Raw genomic sequence first — 23,062 nt, 5'->3', positions numbered from 1 at the left:
TTCACAAAGGAAGTAGTTCTACTGAACTATCTAACTCTAGGCCAATAGCTATATTGGCTCCACTTGCAAAGATTATGGAAAAATGTATTCATAGACAACTGCTGTACCACCTAATTTAGAATAGCCTTATGGCAGACTCCCAGTACGGCTTCCGATCTCACCACAGCAATATTTCAGCCCTCCTAGCCTTCTCCCACACTAACCCATAATCGCAACAATAATAACATATCCTCTGCCCTCTTCTTGGATTTCTCCAAGGCATCTGATATGGTTGATCACCAACTTCTAATCCACACCCTGAAAACATTCTGTCTAGATACTAAAGCCCTTCAATGGTTCCAATCTTATCTGAGTGGCAGACAGCAGGCTGTCCTTTGGTAAAACAAACTATCTAACCTCCTACCCAACTCCCTTGGTGTACCACAGGGTTCTATACTAGGGCCCCTTCTGTTTTCCATTTTCATCAATGACCTTTATACTGTTATCCCAAAAGTCAGCTGTATCCAATATGCTGACGACTCCACCCTGATCTGCTCGGCCACATCTCAGACAGAACTATGTTCAGCTACCCAGAACACCTTCAACATAATAGAAAACTGGCTTTCTGGTGGTTGTCTGATCTTAAATCCTAAAAAAAAAAACAAAACTCTTACTTTTCTCACCAACTCATAGGTCTATTGCATTTACCTTAACCATAAAATCCAATAATGGCACTACAATCTCCCCAGACATCTTTACAAAACTACTAGGTGTTATCACAAATAATCTTAAATTCGACCTGCATGTTAATCAAGCCATCAAAACCATCAATAAAAAACTAGGGTCACTTCACAGGATAAAAGACTTCTTAGCCCCACGTGCTACAACTGCCATAGCTCGCTCCCACCTACTTTCAACTCTTCTGTACACGTCCCCTTTACTCTCTAATTTAAACAAGTCTGTCCTCAACAAACTCTCTATCTGCTACAACCACAGTGCCAGATTTGCCACTGGTCACTTGTCCGCTTTATAGGACACACCACTGTACCAATCTAAAACAGCTTCGGTGGCTAGAACTGCCCAGCATGATCCAATTGATTATGGCATATAAAATCCTTTACAATCTGGACAATACTCCTGTACTAAAAAACATCACCCCCTATAATAATCCCAGACCTTTTCAATCTTCTAACACACTGCTAGTTCAGACTATCAAAATTAATAACTCAGCCAGTGACTCTCTCTTTGCCAAATCTATAGGAAGATCCGGGAACTCACTCCCAGCTGATATTACTTTACTTACCACCCTGAGTCAATTTAAGATAAGACTCAAACAATATTGGACAACTAATCTGGCTATGTCAATGTATCAAACCAGATTAACTCTCCTCTACTATGAGTTAATAACTATAATTTAGCTTGGTTGCGTTACTTAATCAGGATTTACACCCGAGATTATCTCTAACCCTGGAATTTGCATAATTTGTTAAGTATGCAACCACTGTATATATTATATCTGTAATCTTAACTGCTCATCTTGGAGCTTTTCTCCCCAGGCCTTCCCTGAAAATGGACATGAATCCAGTCGGACTATCCCGGTCAACAAATGTAAAATAAATAAATTACTGCTATGTGCAGTAGTACAAGCAAGACATATAACTTTCTAGAGTCAAATTGCGCAGATCTGTTCTACTGAATTTATATACAACATACATGGTCCAAACAGTCTTTTTTCTATAGATTTTTTTAAGAAACCTAAGGGGAAGCATGCCTACTTCAAAATAAAAAAAAAAATAGAACTATATCAACATACTAAAAGGCTTAGTTATTTTTTTAATCCTATCAAAAAACTTTACACCAAACTTTGCAAAAGGTCAACAAATTAAGATCTCAGTAACCTAATATAACTAAAAGTAAGTCCTTTGTCAGCTGTATCTAAAGACATAATTTTCATGAACTTACCACAGAGCTGTTGGCATCTGGTAAAAACTGTCCAAACTCAGATAGAAGATCCTCTTGATTTTTAAAAAGTCTTGCGACCTGTGCATAAACCTCCTGTTCTGTCAATGCAGGAGTGTAATTACCACCAGCTTCTTTTGCATTCCGTTGTTCTTTCTGCAAGAGAAAATAAAATTACTTATAAAAAATGAAGAAAATGGCATGCTGGATGGCACTTCAGCACGAACAATGATTATGCTGATAAGCCAAACAGCTTTCAAGTGCAAACTTGAATTTAACGCCATGACTTTGTAGACAAAGGTTCCCAAGGCTACACAGGGAAAAGAGACATTTTTGGTCAACACCTTCCTCACTTACCTTGAAATAATAACTTTTAAATATATGCATATATCTTTGCCAATCGCTCCCGTCTAATTTATAAATCTATGAATCCAAGTATTAGTTATCATGCACTCAAGGAATGCTAATTCAATCATGTCTTACAAGATTAAATTACCCTCCAGTTGACAGCTCGTCTTAAAAGCAGGATTTCATTGGAAAATCATATCACATCTGCAAACCTACAGCTATGAAACCTCAGGACTCTCACAGCACATCTGTAAATGAATGGCTATGAACCTTCAGAACTCTCTTGCATCGCAGCAGTGCAGAGTTTCTGATCTTGACTACATTCAAAGAAACCCAGGATTTACAATGGAAGCAGGCAATGGATGGGGACAAGATTCCTAGAAAAGAATCTTGGAGTCGAAAAACATATGCCCACGGCAGACGGGGTTTTTCCATCCTTCTCACACCTGGATAATGTGTGCTTCACTTTGGGGCCAAACAGAGAAGTGCCATCAGAAGGAACATTGACAAAAGAACACTTGAAGGGTTCCACAAAATCACACAAGTGCATCCAGGCATGTCTCCTGATGGAAATGACAACCTGCTGCCCTTGAGGTTCCTTCAGATACATGTGAAATGAACTTCACTGAAAGATTTAAAATAGAGGTAGGCAGGGTAGCCAACTGAGAAGTCACAAATGACTGGGCTTCTGTAGAAATGGATCCTGAGACTGTACTTGATAGTTCCTTAATCAAAACAGTCTGTAATCTTGTAAAATGTGCCAAATAATTCAGCTACCTTAAGGCAAAAGTTGCTGAAGCATAGACACACTTGACACACTTCCCAAACCTGTCCATTGCCCTAGAGTCACTGTTAGGGGGGATGAACAGCGGAACTCTCCTCAGAAAGTTCCTTTTTGGTGGCCGCCACCACAACCATGACAACAATTTGCACCCAAACCAATGGAACCTGAGTAGTAGTAACACAAAACAGCACTCTGAAAGACCACTCAGCACAGCCACTGGATCCAATAAAGGCCAACACTTGACAAAATACCAGTTGCCCAAAAATAGCAAGATAGTGCCAAAAACAATTTATTGTAACCCAACACCAAGATTAAGCACTTTCATTCCTCACAGGGAACTTCTTCAGAATAACATTATGTGCCAAGTCATCAGTTATATACCTTGGTTAATTGATATCTATTACATAATTATCCAATTGATGTTCAACTCATTTGTAATTACATTCATTGTTTTAATTTCCTTTCTGTTTTTCCAATATAACAACATGACAAATATTCTGTACAGTAAGCTATATATAACTCTCCTTTTGTGTTACAATTGTAATAAACATTAGCTGTTAATTTCCTTTATCCATTTCCTATATTTATTTCACCCTTGTTTGCTATATAAGAACATTGGGCACAGGTACCGCATCTGTATGTATCAATTCTATCTCCACTTGAATTATTGTACCATTTGTTCTCAAAAATATTAAGGTTTGGGCCACTCTTGTATCCGAATTTTAAGGTCTTACAGAACACATCTAGGCAACTGGGCATCTTGGAAAATAATTCACAGTACTTTCTGATTATGTGTTTTATAGCATTTGTATCTCTATGGTAATCTATGTCCATGAACAAGTCCTGTTGTTCATTCTTTTTTCTCTTCCAACACATACCCTACACCCGTTTCACCTTGGTCAGAATCATTACTATCTGCACCCTCTATGTTTCCATGTTTGTACACCATCAGGGGGACATATTCCCCATTTACCCAAAATATCATCTTTGATGGTTTTTATTAAGTTTAACGGGTACCCTCTAGTAACAAACAGTTCTATATAATCAAGTTCCTTTTCGAATTTTTCCTTTTGGGTGGTCATGTGGGCTGCTCTTACCACCCGTCCTTTCACAATGCTCTACTTTTGTATACAAGGATGTTCACTTTTGAAGTGTAGGTATGAACTTGAAAATTTTTCTTTATGGTATAAGGTAGATCTATATTTATTTCCATCACTATCCTTTTTGATTTTAACATCCAAACATTGCATTTCCTCCACTGCTACATTATGTGTAAATGACAAAAAATGGGTAGTGTTCTTAATATAAATAATAAACATTGACTCTAAGGGTCCTTTCCAAAGGATAAATATATCGTCCAGGAAACGAAAATATGCCCTAAATGTTGTTCGTGTATATAGCAGAGTTGAATACATAGGTTCATAGGTTGGTACTAGGCTATCAGCCCAAGGGCCTACGCAAGCCTAGCCAACAAGGTTCCCTGGCTTACGCCACCCAAGAAAGTTATTTTCCTGTGCCACTGTCAAGAAAAGACACAGAAGTGATCCCCGGGGTGTATTTCCCATCTCCAATCCACTCATCAAGATTTTTCTTGAAGAGTGCTAATGAAGAACTTTGCTGGACATAGATGGGAAGCCTATTCCAGAGTATGGGAAGTCTCTGGGACAGAATCTATCCCTCCAGCATGTCCTGTTTATTGTGGTGACAAGGTTTAGGTCCCTACAGCGTGCAGCTTGGGAGGGATTGGGATTTCTTTGGGTGTAGCATGTCCAACAGCTCTGAGTTGGACATAGCTTTATATGTTAGGCAGAAATCACCTCAGAGTAGGAGATATACTACGGAGTAAAGCTGGAGTTTTTTGAGACAGTCAGTGTAGGGCAATTGTTTGAGGCCAGTAATCCTCTTTGTGAGGTACTTCTGTGGCCTTTCCAGCTGCTGCAGATGTCTTGCGAGGTACATTCCAAAAGGGGCGTTGTATTTTACAATGGGTCTAATGAGTGCAGAGTACAGAGGAACAATTACCTCTTTTTTCCTGGATGAGAACCCTTTTATGAAGAGGTGCGCCACGTAGAAGGACTTCGTGACTACTGTGATGATGTGACTATCAAAGGAGAGACTGCAGTCCACCTGGGTCCCAAGGTCTCATCACACATTCGGTGTTAAGTAGATTGCTGCCTACATGGTTGTTCATGGGTACAGAGTTTTTACCAAAGGGGATGACACTGCACTGTTTGGCATTGAGCTTGAGGCCATGGCTCTGACACCAGGCATATGTCTCAGCGAGGCCCTTCTGTAGGATGTCCACATCTTTTGGGGACTTGACTATGGCTCCTAGTTTGCAGTCATCTGCGAACTTCGTTAGCCAGAGGCCTTCTGTGTTTGGTATCTACTTCTCTGAAGTACAGGCTAACAGGAGAGGTCTCAGGACGGAACTCTGTGGTACTCCACTTGTCACTGCTTTGAGGTCAGATTTGGAGTCTGCAACTTTTACAGTAAGGGTTCTGTCAGTGAGCCAGTTGGCAACCTATCTTGTGACATAGGGATTTATGCCTAGTTTAGTGAGTTTAGCTACAATTCCAGAATGGGGGATGGTGTTGAAAGCCTTGGTGAGGTCAAGATAGGCTGTGTGAACCACCTTAGCCTCATCTACGGCTTTGGTGACTGCCTTAAAGATGTCAATCAGTTTCAGGAGGCATGATCTGCCTTTCACAAACCCGAACTGGGTGGGATCCAGCGTTTGGAGGTTACCCTTGTCTGTGGGCATCAGACATAAGAAGCTTATGCCCATACTTAACGCACTTTTTTAATCTGGCGGCGACTCTTTCTGACATTATAAGTATAAAAACAACCAGTCAAACATGGGAGAATAAAAGCAACTTCATTTAATAAAACAGCACAAAGAAACAAAAAAATAGATGAGCTCTTTCACGCCTCTGTTGGGCCCTACATCGCATATAAAAAGTAAAAGTTTGACAGTTATTTAAATACAAAATGACCTCGCAAGAGCATGTGACCTAAACAGCAGTTTTAAAAGGGACCATCCCATTAAGTTCAAACCCACGGTCAGCCTGTAGTTCAATAATCCACTTAGTTTCAGACATTCAGTTTTATTTTTTTTTTTTTTTATCACCTCCCGTTATTGCATTTATAGAGTTTCAGTACCAAAAATTTTAAATTGTTTGCATGGTCTGAATTGGCACATCCTTACCTCTGATGATAGGTATAAGACCACTCTAGGAGATGTACTATGCTTCTGTTTTATGAACAGTAGGTTTCTTAAGAAGTTATGCTATAAACCATTTAATAGAGATGCAGGTCAGCCAGATTGGGTACATACACGTGTAGAAATTGTAATATCTATAAACACATAGTACAGTTGTGTACACTTACCATAAATGTAGATGTTTCATTGTATTCACTGTTGCAGTCATCACACTTGGGTTATCTGTCTGCAGGCAGCTCTCAGCTGGCCCGAATACCAGAGTCTTAGTATTTCTGCATTGGATGCTGTCGCTTCTTCCATGACGTCAGGTTGTCAGGGGTATAAAACAGGCAGCCGACGGCATTACATCAGTTTTTCTTGCCCCAAATGTCAGGATCCCCCAAACAGGGAGCTAGTATATGGTGGGGACCACCACCAGTAAAAAGTAAATACCAACGCCATTATGAATGGCCATAGAGAGGAGAGATAGAAAGATAAAGAAAGCCAGGGGGCTGGAGGGAGTGAAACCAGGACTGCAACAGTGAATACACTTGAACATCTACATTTACGGTAAGTGTACACAACTGTATTATGTTCTTCGTGTTTCAATGTTGCAGTCATCACACTTGGATTGATTACCAAAGCTGTGGATGGGTGGAGGCAAGTCAAGAAGGGTTAGGGCTGGCTAGTAGGCCTTGCAAGACTGCTGTAGCAAATCCAGCCCTGGATTTGGAAAAGATAGGTAAGTGGTAATGCTTGGTGAAGATGTGTACAGAACTCCAGGTTGCAGCTTCCAGAATGTCTCTGGTAGGGATTCCCCGAAGAAATGCTGCAGAGATGGAAGTATCCCTAGTGGAATGTGTTCTGATCTCCTGTGGCGTTGGTTTTCCATGGTGCTTGTAGTAGAAATGGATGCAGTGTGCTATCCATTTGGAAATGGTTTGTTTTGAAATGGCCTTACCCTCTGCTCCTGTAGCAAAGCTGACTAGCAGCTGGTCAGATTTTCTGAAAGGCTTAGTCCTGTCAAGGTAGAACTTGAGCTGTCTGTGCACGTCCAAGGAGTGCAGGATCTTTTTCCCTTTATTCTAAGGATTAGGGAAGAAGGTTGGTAAATTAATGAATTGGTTTAGAGCCACGCTGGACACCACCTTAGGCTTAAAGGACGGGTTAGTCCTGAGGGAAACCCTGTCAGCATGGAAAATAATGAAGGTTCCACAGCCATTAGTGCCTGTAACTCAGACACTCTTCTAGCTGAAGTTATGGCTAAAAGCAATACTGTTTTCCAAGAGAAGAATTTTAACTCTGCTGAGGCAGCAGGCTCAAACGGGGGAAGCATGAGCTTTCCAGTACAAAGTTAAGGTCCCATGCAGGGGTGGGTGCTCTCCTAGGGTGCCTCAAGTTGTTAGCTCCTCTCAGGAACTGTTTCATGAGAAGGTGAGAAAACAGATGTGGCACAGTATTATAACGAGCTGAAATGGCCATAGGCATGAATCTTAATGGAGGAGAAGGATAGGCCTCTGTGTAGTAGCTCTGCTAGGTAATCCAGGATTAGGGTAAGGAGGGCACTGCTGTGCCCTTTCCTTTAGACGGACTCCAAGAACAATACCTTTTCCACTTTTCAGCACAGGATTTCCTAGTACTAGGCCTTCTGGCTTCAAGAATGACATCCAGCACCTGTTGACTGAGGGTTACTGGTGGGGTATTCAAGGAATAATCCAGGCTGCAAGGTTTAGGGTTTGCAATTGTGGACACAAAATCTGCCCCTCCTGCAGCAGGGTAGGAGTCTGGTGTAGGTGCCAGGGTAGCACCGTTGTCAGGCTGCATAGAAGTGGGTACCAGTGTTGGCACGTCCACTCTGGGGCAATGAGAATTTCCCTTGGCCTGTCCCATTTTATCTTGAGTAGTACTCTTGAGGGAAGGGGCAGAGGGGGAAAGGCATAGATTGAGAGGTTTTCCCATTGAAAGGATAGGGCATCCACCTTCCAAGGCCCTGCTGTGAGGGTTCCTGGTGCAGTATTTGCTTAACTGGTGGTTCTCGGGGGAAGCTAAGAGGTCCAGCTCTGGTGTCCCCCACCTCTGGATCAGAAGGCTGAAGGTGTTGGGCTCAGTTTCCACTCGTGTGGGTCTAGGAGATTTCTGTTCAAGTCTGCCAGTGAATTTTGTTTGTCTGGCAGGAATTGAGCTTGTAGATGTACTTGGTTGCTCAAGGCTGTGTTCCACAGGGCCATGGCTAACCTGCAGAGTGGGTAAGAATGGGTCCCCCCCCCCCTGCTTATGTACCACATAACTGTGGTGTTGTCTGTTTTTATCAGCAGTTATCCTGGATGGATTAGGTATCTGAAAGTTGTCACAGCATTCTGTACAGCTAGCATCTCTTTTTGATTGATGTGCAGGAGAATCGGTCCTGGGCTCCAGTGGCTCTGAATGCATTTGGCTGTCATGTGAGCCCCACCATGCATAGACTGAGGAGTCTGTTGTCAGGGTTTGGGTGGCGAGGGGATGAGTGAAATGCAGTCCCTTGTTGTGGCTGCATGCTACTGCCCACCAAAGGAACTCTGCCCTTAGACAAGGTATGAGAGGAATGATTGTTTCCAGGTCCTGAGAATGTTGGCACCAAAGACTTTTTAAGTACCAATGAAGTTTCCTCTTGTGCAGTCTTGCATATGGAATTAGCAGAATACATGAAGCCATGAACCCTAGGGCTTGCAGTATTTTTCTTGCAGACAGCTGGGTTCTGGTGGTTTTTGTTGGAAGTAGTTTGTCAGATAGACCTGTTTTTCTGAAGTGAGAAATGCCACCTGGGAAGTTGTGTCCAAGCTTGCTCCCAGGAATACAATCTTTTGACTGGGTACCAATTGTGATTTCTTTTCATTGATGGTGTACCCCAATGAAGTGAGAAGGCTTTTTACAAATGCCAGGTGCTGAAGTAGCAATTCCTGACTGTCCGCCTGAATCAGACAGTCGTCCAAGTATGGGAAAATTTGGACATTTCTCTGCTTGCAGTATGCAATGGCTGGAGCCAGGCACTTTGTTAATACTCTGGGTGCAGTAGATAAGGCAAAGGGAAGTGCAGAGAACTGATGGTGCAAAGAGCCTGCCCTGAAATGTAGATATTTCCTACATGACTACCTTATGGGGATGTGCAAATAAGCTTCTTTTAAATCTAGAGTGACTAACCAGGCATCCTTGGCTAGCATAGGAAGAAGCTGTTGCAGGGTAAGCATCTTGAATTTTGGGACCACCAGAAAGATGTTGAGAATTGAAAGATCAGGACTGGGCGCCAAGAGCCCTCTTTTCTGGGCACCAGGAAAAGTCTTGAGTAAAAACCCTGACCCCTTTGTTCTAGTGGAACAGGCTGAACAGCTCTGATATTGAGGAGGGAAAGTACTTGCTTTTCAGCCTCTGCCCACTGGTTTGCAGGAAGGTCTTGAAACCCGGTTGGGGTTGGCAGTGAATGGAAGTAGAATTTGTACCCCTGGGATACAATGTTGAGGACCCATCAGTCCTGAGTAATGGACATTCAGTTTTTTGCATGGAGGGCAAGTTTTCCTCCTACGGGCACAAGCAGATGGGCAGGGCTGGGAAGCTGAACTGAGAAGTCATTGTGAACTTTTTCCATAGGGGGGCAGCTTACCACTCCGTTTTTGGGGTGGGGGCACTCCACTGTTTAGATTTCTGCATACCCTGAGACTGTAGTCTGGGTGGCCCGTTTCCCCTGGGTCTTGTCTGGGAAGTCCTGGAAGGGGCTGGAAAGGACCAGTTTTTTGAAGGCCAATGCCTACTGAATCTAGGTGGTTGCACTTGTAAGAATTCTTTAGCAGTCCGCATAGATTTAGCTTTTTCTTCCATCTTCTTAAGAACTTCTTCTGATTTGGTGCCAAAGAAACAGTCCTTATTTAAAGGAGCTTCTAGTAATTTGGATTTGACATGATCTGGCAAGGTTTGTTCTCTTCAGCCAAGCATGCCTTCACAGTACAGAATCAGTGACTGCTTCTAGGGCATCAAAGCCATGCTGCAAAGTATGCTTACTAACTTGGTTTGCAGAATGCATTAGCTCTTGTAAAACTTTATTTTCTGCACAATCTGGAAATAATACCATTTTTGTTTAATTAGTTCCATAACATGTTGCTGGTACTTCAACATGTGAAAAAAGTAATTCAATGCCCTGATGGCAAGAGTTGCAGAGGTATATACCTTCTTACCCAATCTGTCTAAAGCTATGGAATCCCTGTCCGAAGGGGTATGATTTTTGGTTGTAGTAGCCTTAATACCTTTAGGTCCCTGGGAAATGGTCTCTGGATCAGCAGTAGGATTCTTGAAAAGAAACTTGTGGGAATCAGGTACTCTGTAGTACCCGTCAGGTTTCCTAGGGCCCAGGGGTAATGTATCTGGAGTAAGACTGGATTCCATAAGAACATCACCTACAACATCCAGGAAAGGGGGTATAGCTAGAGGCCTGTGCTGAGGCAACTCTAAAAATTCCCAGAGTCTCTTTTTGGACTGAGGGTAGTCTCGACATTCCCAGTGGAAATGCTCTCTTAAAGTATGCAAGGTTTCACCAAAAGAAAAATCCTCTGGAGGGGGAGGCAGAATGAATGGATTCCTCTGCATCTGAATCCTCATAGGCTGACAAGGGCATGTCCTGATAATCAGAAGGGTCAGAGTCATCAGACTCCTGGTCTGTAGAATCAGAAGGAAACTCAATTCTTTGTCTCTTAGCAGGAGAAGGCTGGCTTTCCCTAATTAGGGTATATAAGATCTTCAGTCATGCTAAGTATTTGTTTTTGTGGGATGGCAGCTTGAGCATGCGCTTTGGTCGTCGGTTTTCTAGGGCGTTGTTGCATATGCTGGGCCTAAGAAACTCAGTAGTTTTGGTTAAAAAAGAAGTCTTCGGTTTGATTCAAACATCAGAAGGATGGAATACACTCTCAGAGGCCAGTGCCTGCACAGCGGCTCCGGACCCATCCAAGGTAGAGACATCTGCAGGTTCCATAGTCGAAGAAGCGCCTCAGCAGAGGCCTGCGAATCCATAGAAGCAGGCATCAGGGGTTGCAAAGGCACCTCACTGAGTACCGGCAGACTGGTGACTAGCTTAACAGAAACTTCATCGGCAGTTTTGGACCTATGTGGTCCGTCTATATCTTTACGTTTTTTTGGAAGATAGTTAGTCGGATGGCTTATCGAAGCCATTTTGGAATATGGTGAACGAGCGCAAAAGAATTTAGCGACAAAGATAGCCCCAAGACAAATCGTTCAGGCATTAAACAAGACACAAAACCAACAGCAAGGGACATCGTGGTCTGGGCCTAAACAGGTGACGCAATAAGAATGAAAATCTCTGAGGTATTTGCTTTCCACAGGCAAGACAATTGTTAACTTTTTCTGACATCGGTTAGAGCAAGAAAAAAGGATCCCCAATGGGGTACATAGCTTTAAAAGACTTCAGGATTATAAAGTTGAAAACGAAAAATTTAGGTAGCGGCCGACTGGCAATTGCGAACTACATCTCCTTCGGGCTCCTCCTTGGCAAGAAAGACTGATGTAATTGCGTCGGCTGGCTGTTTTATAACCCTGACGTCATGGAAGAAGCAACAGCATCCGACGGAGAAATACTAAGACTCTAGTATTCGGGCTTACTGTCGGCTACCTGCAAGCAGATAACCCAAGTGTGATGACTGCAACAGTGAAACATGAAGAACAGCTATAGTTCTGCTATTTATTTACATCCCGCTACTAATAAATTGTATAATTTTCGTTTTTATGCTGATTGTATAACTCGCAACCTGGTTTATCTGAGTTTTTGTGCATTTTGTAACAGCTATTATGTTGGTAAAACCAACAGGTCTTTGAAAAACCACATTCAGGAACATCTGAACAATATTAGAAAACTAGATACCAAGAATGCGCTTAGTAAGCATATACTTAACACTAATGACCACAATTTTAAATTTATGGTACTGGAATTCTATAAATGCAATACCAGGGGAGGTGACACAAAAATAAAAACTGAACATCTTGAAACTAAATAGAGTATTGAACTACAAGCTGACAGACTTAATTGGACGGTCCCTTTAAAACCGCTACTTAGGTCACATCCTTTTGTGAGGGAATTTTGTATTTAAATAACTGTTAAACTGTTACTTTTTAGATCTGATGACGTGCCCAGTTGAGTCGTGAAAGTACTTATCTATTTTTTGGTTTTTTGTGCTGTGTAAATCAAGTTGCATTTATTGGAAATAGTAAAAAGCAGTAGGAAAGGTACCAGCTATGCTGGCAATAGACTACACTAGATGTAGAAAGTCAGACAATTACTAGCAATAGTAATTTAGAAATACATAATGTACAGAAAAGGAAAGAAAGTTAACTATCGCAATGGTAAATAAATAATACGAGGAAAGTATGGGATATTAAAATTATTAGTAAATGGAGGATATTATAAGATAATAAACACTTCTCAAAAAGCTCGAGAGGTAGGACAAAGTACAGTTTTGTACCTACCATAAATGTAGATGTCCGATAGGTATGCATCTGCAGTCATAACTTATGGGTTGTCCTGCCTCAGGCAGCCCTTCGGTCGGACGGATTCCAAAGTCTGGCTCTGGCCTCGGCTGATGTCGCACCTTCCCCGACGTCAGAGCGTCTGGGGTATAAAAGCATCAGCCGACGCCATTTTCCTCAGTTTTTCTTGCCCCAGATGCCAGGTGCCCTTCTAGGAAGGCTAAATTTGAATAAATGCAATAGAATTCCAAACATTTGCAAAATTACATATATATATATATATATATATATATATATATATATATATATATATATATATGTATATACATGTATATACAAACAAATACACCATAATAGATTCCCCCAGCTAGCTAAAAGAGGGGTAAGCACCCTAGGAATACCACAGAGGGGTAGGAGGGAGGGTAAACCTGACTGCAGATGCATTCCTATCGGACATCTACATTTACGGTAGGTACAAAACTGTACTATGTCCTTCAAGGATGCATCTGCAGTCATAACTTATGGGTAGAATACCATAGCCAATCTGGGGGAGGAGGTACTAAGAAAAAGATGGTGTAGTTAAGATCCCCTGCAGGACTGCAGTAGCAAAGCCTGCTCTGGATCTGGAGTATAAAGGTAGATTGTAATGTTTGGTAAATGTATGCACGGAGCTCCAAGTAGCAGCTTCTAAAATGTCCTTGGTAGCCACCCCTCGTAGGAAGGCTGTAGTGGTGGCCGTGGCCCTTGTGGAATGAGGCCTGATGTTTGCAGGAACTGACTTTCCATGAAAGGAGTAACAAAATCGAATGCAATTTCCTATCCATTTTGAAATTGTCTGTTTGGAAATTGCTTTTCCTTGCACCCCAGCAGCATGTGCTACAAATAGTTGGTCAGTTTTTATGCTACTTTTAGTTCTGTCCAAGTAGTAGCGTAGTTGTCTGTGTATATCCAGGGTGTGCAGAAGTTTTCCCCCCTATTCTGTGGAATTGGGAAGAACGTAGGCAAGTGAATAGCTTGGTTCAAGGATACCCTAGATACCACCTTTGGCATAAAAGTAGGATTAGTTCTTAGTGTAACTCTGTCCTGATGGAAGATAAGAAATTGCTGTACTGCCATTAATGCTTGTAACTCAGATACTCTTCTTGCTGAAGTTATTGCCAGAAGGAATGCAGTTTTCCAAGACAGAAACTGAAGATCCGCTGTTGCTGCTGGTTCAAAGGGAGGAAGTGTTAGTTTCTTCAAGACAAAGTTGAGATCCCAAGCAGGTAAAGGGGGTTTTCTTGGAGGTTTGATATTTTTGATCCCTCTCAGAAATTGCTTGAGGAGAGGGTGTGAGAAGATAGGTGGATCCACATTGTATCCTGCTGAAATTGCTGAGGCATGAATCTTAATGGAAGAATAGGAAAGGCCATTGTGGAACAGTTCTGCTAAGTATTCCAGAATATGTGTCATGCTTGCCACTGTCACATCTAAGCCTTTGATGTGTTCCAAATAAAAATCTTTTCCATTTAGCGGAGTATGTCTTCCTTGTGGAAGGCGAGCTTCCATGATAATGTCCTTCACTCTCTGTGATAAAACATTTTGTTTTGGATTTAAGGGATTTTCCAGGCAGTTAGCTGCAATGTTTTTAAGTTGGGATGCATGATCTTGAAATTGTTCTGCGTCAGAAGAAGAGGCCATAGGGGGAGAGGCCATGGTTTTGCCTGTGACATGCTCCTCAATAGTGGATACCAGTGTTGCCTTGGCCAGTCTGGAGCTATCAGAATCACTCTTGGCTGTTCCTCCCTGATCTTCAGTAGAACCTTGTACATTAAAGGGAGAGGTGGGAAGGCATATACTTTTAGAGCTTTCCAGCTGAAAGAGAGAGAGTCCACCCTCCATGCTTGTGGGTGGTATGTCCTTGAGCAAAATGTCCTCAGTTGATGGTTGAGAGGGGAGGCGAACAGATCTATCTTCGGCGTTCCCCATGCCTTTGTTATGAGTTGGAAGATGTCTGGGTGTAGCATCCATTCGTGTGCATCCATGGTAGTTCTGCTTAAGCTGTCTGCCAGTGCATTCTCCTTTCCTGGCACGAACTGGGACTGCAGTTGGATATTGAGTTTCAGGCATAGCTCCCATAGATTCATAGCCAGCCAGCATAAAGGGTAGGAGTGTGTGCCTCCCTGCTTGTTTATGTACCACATGACCGTGGTGTTGTCTGTCCTTATTAACAGGTGGCCTTGATGGAGGAAGGGTTTGAAAGCCTCGATTGCATGCATTACTGCCAGCATTTCCTTTTGGTTTATGTGCATGTGTAGCTGTCCTTGAGGCCATAAGCCTTGGATACAGTTGCCCTCCATGTGTGCTCCCCATCCTCGGTCTGAAGCATCCGTGGTGATGGTTTGTTTTGTTTTTGGCTTGTTGAAAGGCAACCCTCTTTTGGACTGGCAGGCCTGAGCCCACCACAGGAATTCCTTTTGAAGGCAAGGAATGATTGGTATCAAGGTTTCCAAACTGTGACTGTGTTGAGACCATAGACTCCTTAGGTACCATTGTAATTTTCTCATATGCAGCCTGGCCTGTGGTATCAGAATTATGCAGGATGCCATGTAACCAGGGCCTGCAGGATTTTCCTTGCAGTAAGCTGAGCTTGTCTTGTCAGATTCATGAAGTAATCCGGAAGTTGTTTTTGTTTTTCTTCTGTGAGAAAGGCCATTTGGGTGGTTGTGTCTAGATCCGCACCCAGAAAGGTTATCCTTTGGGATGGAACCAGTCTTGATTTTTGGATGTTGACTGTGTATCCCAATGCCTGTAGTAGGTGGATGGCATAGGCCAAGTCTTTTATCAAATTTACCTTGTTGTCCGCTTGTATAAGGCAGTCGTCCAGATAAGGGTAGATTTGAATCCCCTGAAGTCTGCAGTGTGCAATTACTGATGCCAGGCATTTTGTGAATACTCTGGGCGCAGTGATAAGCCAAAGGGCAATGCTGAGAATTGATAATGCTCTGATCCTGCAAAAAATCTGAGGTGTCTTCTGCAGTTTGGTCAAATAGGGACGTGCAGGTATGCCTCCTTGAGATCTAGAGTCACCAGCCAAGACTCCTTGCCCAACATGGGAAGAAGTTGCTGTAGGGTCAGCATCTTGAATTTTGGCACAATGAGGTAAGTATTCAGTGCGGGCAGGTCAAGAATAGGCCTCCATTGATTTTCTTTTCTTGGTACAAGGAATAGTCTGGAGTAAAATCCTTGGCCTTGCTCTGAAAGTGGTACCTTTTCTATAGCTTTCATTTGAAGCAAGTTGTTGATCTGCTTTAAAGCCTCTGCCCTCTGATTTGGTGGTAGGTTTGGCATTCCGTTTCTTTTTGGCAAAGTGTGGAAGTGGAACCTGTATCCTTTGTCTATTATTTGCAGTGTCCATTTGTCCCTTGTTATATAATGCCAATTTTCCGAGAATAAAGCCAGCTTTCCGCCCAAGGGTGCTTCCAGTTGAGCCCTGGTGGGCGGAATCAGAGTAAAGTCATTGAGCCTGTGCTGGTGTAGTAGTTGTTGTTGCTGCTGTTGCACTACCTCTCTGGTTGGCAGACTGCCACTGGCAGCCTCTGTAAGAGCCCCTAGATTGGCCTCTGCCTCTGGGGCGTCTGTTCCTGCCTCTCTGGGCTCTGTCTGAGTCTGGAAAGGACCAATTCTTAGTAGGCCAGTTTCTGCTGAATCTCGGTGGTTGTACTTGTAGGAAATCCTTAACTGTTTGCACAGATTTTGCCTTTTCTTCATACTTTTTTAAGACCTCCTGAGCAGAGGAGCCAAATAAATGTTGTTTCTCCACTGGAGCATCCAGGAGTTTAGCTTTAACATGGTCTGGCAAAGATTGTTCCTTCAGCCAGGCATGCCTACGAATAACTGCCCCAGTCATAGCTGACCTAAATGAAGCCTCCAATGCATCATAACCACATTTTAAGAAATGATTATTAACCTGCTGTGAGTTGTGTACCAAATCCTGAAGGGATTTACGGTCAAGGGGCTCAGGAGAAGAAAGCTTCTTGTTCAGTTCATCTAACAAATACTCTTGGTACTGTATCATATGAAATTGACAATTTAGTGCCCTGACGGAAAGAGTTGCAGAAGTATATACCTTCTTTCCCCATCTCTCTAAAGCTCTAGACTCTCTTTCAGAAGGTACAGGATTTTTGTCAGTGGCAGCCGCAACCCCTTTAGGGCCCAGAGTAATAGTTTCTGGGTCTGCAGAATGGGCTTTATACAGGTGAAAATGAGAATCCGGGACCCTGTAGTATCTATCAGGTTTGGCAGGGGCCGGGGGGATAGTATCAGGGGCTGTACTGACATCATTGTACACATCATCAATTACATTCAAAACAGGAGGTATAGCTAAGGGCCTATGCTGAGGCAAATGTAAAAAGGTCCTTAATCTTTTTTCTAGAATCAGAGAAATCCTGACCTTGCCATTGAAAATGCTCTCTCATGGAGTGTAAAGTCTCACCAAAGGAAAACTCTTCAGGAGGGGAGGCCGAAGGGATAGATTCTTCTGCATCAGAATCCTCATAGAGCGAATAAGCATCCTCCTGGTGGTCTGACAACTCAGAACCATCCGAGGACTCATCTGAAGAGTGTGGGTCAGAAGGCTCAGTCCTGGGCCTTTTGTCTGGTGGAAGGTGAGAGGCCCTGTCTGGGTGAGGTTGTGAACCTCTAATTAAAGAAATAAGGTCCTCTGCAAGGCTGAGAATCTGAGAACTGGAGGTAGGCCTCTGGGATGTAGTCCTCGGAGGCAAAGCTTTAGAAAGTTTAGCAGCTTTAGCCCTAGAAAAGGCCTTAATGGACATGGAGGCAGGGGGCCTAGCTGCCCCACGTGCAGGAGTAGATATGTCCAAAGGTATGGTGTTGGACATATCCTGGGCACTGGTTTCGGTAGGTAGCTCGGTAGCCGACTCAGCCGGGGCCTCCCGGGCCGCGGTGGTCGGTTGAGTGGATTTGGATGAAGGAATCTCCGAGGACTCGGTTTCAGCCGAAATCGAGACACTCGCGGTAGGCCTTACCGTGGTTTCAGCCGAAACCGCGGGCCGCGAGTGTCGGTCCTTGTCCTTTCGTTTTTTCACCAAATGTGATGTCGGAGTCTCCGACGGCATTTTATATACAAAACTAGCCCCAAAAAATTCCTCTGCAAACTCCGACCGACGTCTAAGAGTTCATCGGTTGAAGGAAGCACAGGCTGAACAGGATGATACGTCGTGGTCTGGGCCTAAGCAAGGAAGGCAGTAGGAATGGAAATCCTTATGAGGTATTTGTTTCCCACAAGTTAAACAATTATTTACTTTATCTGACATCGGCTGAGGCAAGAAAGAGTCCCCAACGGGGTACTTAGCTTTTTCGAAGTTTTCGGTAGCTGAAATCACTGGATCTGACCGACCGGCACTTGCGAACAGCTTCTGCTTCGGGCACCGCGCGGCAAGAAAGACTGAGGAAAATGGCGTCGGCTGATGCTTTTATACCCCAGACACTCTGACGTCGGGGAAGGTGCGACATCAGCCGAGGCCAGACCCAGACTTTGGAATCCGGCCGACCGAAGGGCTGCATGAGGCAGGACAACCCATAAGTTATGACTGCAGATGCATCCTTGAAGGACATCCACGTCTTTCACTGAAAGCAGCAAATGAGATCGGAGGTAACTTAGGGTTGATGCATTATGGGTAAGAGAGAACTTCGAGACTTTTTGGTTACTACAAGCTTTAGCAATGGCAGAGTCAGATCCGAGGGAGCAGCTATGAACCCATCAGCTGATGGCAGAATGAAAACTGACATGATATATTACAGTTCCTTGTAATGGATGCAGCAAATACAACACAATAAACTAAGACAGCACCAGTCCACACAGAGGCATCAAGGCAACAAGGACCCAAAACTTGAGGTGCTTCCAATGAGAAGCGCCATCAACCACAAGCACCATCTGTCAGACATGCACCATTATGGTTAGCACACAGTAGGACACAGAGACTGAAACAAACTCCTGTGGTAATACCTCCAGGAAAGAAGTGAACCATCTCTAGTGACACACCAACTATGGACTGACAAAATTCTGTGCACTGAGAGCAGAGAGGACTTTTCCCAAAATACAGTCAGTCCTGTGATTATAGGCAAGGCAATCCAAAGCCAAAACCATCAAAACGGGAGCCTGTGGGGAACCACTATTAATCATCCAATTACGGAAATCCTTTGAGGCCTTTGCCTTGTAATAACCCCACCAGCACCGTCAGCATTCTGTTGAATAACCACTTACAGAAATCCCACATCCTGGTATGCCAGCACGGAAGCAAACCAGTTGTTTGAACAGTTAAATTCATCAAATAGTCTTAATGCCAGCATGACCAATCATAAAACAACCTTTGATCACAGAATGCCAGCATTACTCTGAGAGGTCACTGTACAGCAAGGAAAGGGAATATTTCCAGTCACGTTAGGAGCAGGAGACAGGACCACAGAATCCAAGAGAGCATACCCCAGAGGCAGCTTAAAGGAGCAATAAACCTGCCTTAGGACCACTGTCACCATTACAAGACAAACCTGAGTATTCTCCTTTACTGTTTCCTCTCCTACAAACAAAGAATACAAATGTTTAAATAACATCGCTCAGGGGCAACCTTAGGTATACTGGCTGTGAGATAGCCGGCAAAGAGGCTTGATCAACTACTGCTCAAAAATCAAAATCAGCTCAAGGGAAGCAAAGACAACCAGCATCTCTGGCCTGAGTTTAAATTATGCCACAAGGAATCAAGAATGACATGCTCTCTACCAGCCAACCAAGGAGGCACGTGCAAAAGTAGAGAAAAGATAGTGTTAACTGCTCTTTGTGTCTCACTCCCAATAGTGGGCTTAAAGGCCCCTCTCTATTCAAGCTTGTGGATGTCCAAAGATTACAACTGGAAAGATGCTCTCTCTCCACACGAAGAATGCGACATACAATGACCTTGAGGCTGTAGGAGCCATGGTAGGGTTATCCGAGGACTTAGGCTACAACACTGAGAAAGTCTCCTACTCCCTTACTTGCTCTTCACTGCCTGCTTCCTAGCAATTGGCTTTCTCAATGGATACATGTCTTTGAGCAACAAAGCCTACTAGCTTCTGAGAGAAATGTGATGCTGAGTTGAACAACTAGCTCTTCCCTTTATATCATTTTGTGGACCCAAGCTAAAGAGGTGCCACCAGTCACAATCCTGTTCTGTCATCTAGAAATTAATAGGAAAGTGAAGTATCAAACGTAGAAAGTTTCAAGTGAGACACACTTAGAAGTGATCTGAACTGCACAAGTGTCACACAGGCTGCAACACCATGCTCTGCAAAGGGTGCTCATGCCACCAGTATGGCAGTATAAAAGAAACAGAACACTGGAAGACACCTAAACGACTATCCTAATAAAAATACTCTGCAGACTGCTCCTCAGCATTAATCTGAATTTTCTCTTGCCCCTCTGCTAGGCAATATGCAAACAGTATGAGGTCACTCTCCACACCCGCCACCTTCATAAATACTATATGCAGTTCCATAAATGGGACTTGCACATCACTATTAGCACACAGTATATCACGGATTCAGAGACAGAAACTTAAATAAACATATACTCTGCTCTGTGTCCATACTCTGTGGCCATTAATGAACTGCAGGGCAATAACAGTACCAAGTAGTGAGTAATCAACACAAAAAAATACTCTCACTACAGTTATAAATACGGAGTATAATGGATGAGAAGCAGGCTACAGAACCGAGAGCCAAATAGGATGGAATGTTTTACCGTGCACTTTTGCTATTATAAATAGATACAGGTGGGGTTGCTCAGGTTTTCTGTGTCCTCAGCCTACTTTCGTACATCAGTGTGGAGAGGATGGGTAGGATGGTGACAAAGCACAGGACACCCCAACACCCACCACAGGCAGGGGTAGGAGTAATTCACAGCGTCTAAACTCAGCCCATGCCTGCAGATGGCATTATTATTCCTATATATTCTGAATAGGGGAACCACTTGCAGAACAGCTCCCACTGGCTGTAGCACTGCAACAATTACTTGAAGGAGAGGGAGAAAGTGGCTATACCTTTTACAAAAGGGCAATAATCAATCTGCAGTTCAGTTCTGTGAATTAGGGACTAGCCCTTACACAACTGTCTGTACAATTTTGAATCACATATAATATTGGGTGGGCATTTACATAGGTGCTCTGTGCATGGAGTACCACAGAAGCACAATGATGAAACGTCACATAACTCCAAGCTTTGGTATCATTTTTTACTGTGAACAAGCCTATCCTGTGGAGTACCATTTTTTATGAAAAGTGACCCAAGATGGCAAATATCTGCTCCTGCACTTTTCACTTCAACTGCCCTCCACTATACAGAAACGCAGTCCAAAAAAAGCATGCAAACACACAAATAGATTATCTTGACTTATAGGAAAACCAAAATGCAGCCACAAGGCAGAGGCCATCCAGTTGTATATGGACAATGGGAGAGTAATAATCATCTATCAGCAAAAGGCTTCACTACAAATCAACTGATAAAGCCCTCCAATGTTGGGTAACCATTGGGAACAATCCCAAGCAGTTACAATTTAAAACATCCCAGAAGAAAGGAGCTGGAGGAAATAAAAAAGGTAACGGTTCAAAAGAATGATACCTTAAGCACAATGGTACAAAATGAGATCGAACCCCTGGAATCAAGACACAGAAAACTAACCTTGGTAAAGATATGACTTGAGGACTTTGTCTCTATTGTGGATGTATTGCTATGGACACACTTTTTTTTAAGCAAAAACTGGAAGAAAGCCATGCCTCTATGGGTATAGCCTTTGACAGCAGCATCTTGCAAAAGGTGGTCAAGTGCATGGCAAAACAATATGCTGTCAGCTATATTTTTGCAAAGGGTTTGTTTAATGACTGCCAGACCCAACCACAACTGCAACGAGAGACAAACTGCTCTGGCCTCCTAACTCTATGCACCCTCTTCAAATAAAACCTGATCTTGTGGTAACCAGTCAAAATAAGAAAGGCAATCTCCTCTGTTTTCTGCTACTGGAAAAAGAAATGCACTGACTGGTTTAAAGACAGTTTTGAAACCACTTTTGGGAGAAAAAATGGGCTAATTCTGAGACACTCAGTTCGTGTGTGTGTGGGGGGGGGGGCAAAGAAAATGGTATGAAAGCAGAGATCTTGAAATCAGAGGTGATTATGGGTTCTTCTAGACTCAAACTAGCAACTTAGCTATCTGCATTAGAGTATGGGCAAGTCTGCCAATCCTGAAGTCCAAGCCCAAAGGTGAAGAGGGCTTCAAAGACCATCAAAAATGCAGAAAGTACAGTTGTGTACACTTACCATAAATGTAGACGTTAGAGTGTATTCACTGTTGCAGTTATTACACTTGGGTTATCCTGCTGGCAGGCTACCCGCAGTCGGCCTGAATTCCAAAGTCTAGGTCCGGCGTCGGTTGCCGTCGCCTCTTCCCTGACGTCAGTGCGCCAGGGGTATAAAAGAAGCAGCCAACACCATTTTTCTTGCCCCAGATGTCCGGTGCCCCCAAAAGGGTAGGCTAAAAATATGCCAATAAAACATGCATGCACCAAAATATATAATACCTTCATCTACAAGCAAATACACCACATAGGTTGTATAGGTTACAGAACAGCAGATAAGTTGCAGCAAAGATATGGGGGATGGTGGGTGGGTAACCTGGACTGCAACAGTGAATACACTCGAACATCTACATTTATGGTAAGTGTACACAACTGTACTATGTTCTTCGTGTTTCACTGTTGCAGTCATTACACTTGGGTTAAATCCCAAAGCTAAGGTTGGGAGGCTGGAGCTAAATAGCATTAGGAGCGGCTATGAGGCCCTGCAGAACTGCAGTGGCAAAACCTGCCCTGGATTTAGAGTAGAGTGGTAAATGACAGTGCTTTGTAAAGATGTGCACTGAACTCCAGGTAGCAGCCTCTAAAATGTCTTTGGTTGGGTACTCCCCTGAGGAAGGCTGCTGAAGTAGCTGCTGCTCTGGTTAAATGTGGCCTAATGCCCTTAGGCACTGGCTTGCCATGTTGTGAATAGAAGAAACGAATGCAGTGGCCTATCCACTTTGAAATAGTCTGCTTTAAGATAGCCTTTCCTTGTGATCCTGCAGCATATGCCACTAGTGGTTGCTCTGTCTTTCTGAAAGCTTTGTTTCTGTTCAAGTAGAAGTGTAGCTGTCTGTGTATGTCCAAAGAATGCAGAAGTTTCTCACCCTTATTCTGTGGGTTTGGATAAAAAGTAGGCAGATGAATAGTT

General features: G+C 43.3%; 1 protein-coding gene across 1 annotated transcript in view; it reads right to left on the bottom strand.

Moving 5' to 3' along the window:
• The window catches only part of LOC122806648 (paired amphipathic helix protein Sin3a-like), a 1,265,677-nt gene that overhangs the window by 1,065,370 nt on the left and 177,245 nt on the right, over positions 1 to 23,062 (bottom strand). The window contains exon 3 of the mRNA XM_044077239.1: positions 1,942 to 2,094. Coding sequence (XP_043933174.1) covers positions 1,942 to 2,094 — 153 coding nt within the window. The remainder of the gene's footprint in view (positions 1 to 1,941; positions 2,095 to 23,062) is intronic.

Source organism: Protopterus annectens, chromosome 7.part0, assembly GCF_019279795.1.
Source record: "Protopterus annectens isolate FY-2018-M chromosome 7.part0, PAN1.0, whole genome shotgun sequence".
NCBI lineage: Eukaryota > Metazoa > Chordata > Ceratodontiformes > Protopteridae > Protopterus > Protopterus annectens.
This window is presented reverse-complemented; position numbering and strand designations above follow the sequence as displayed.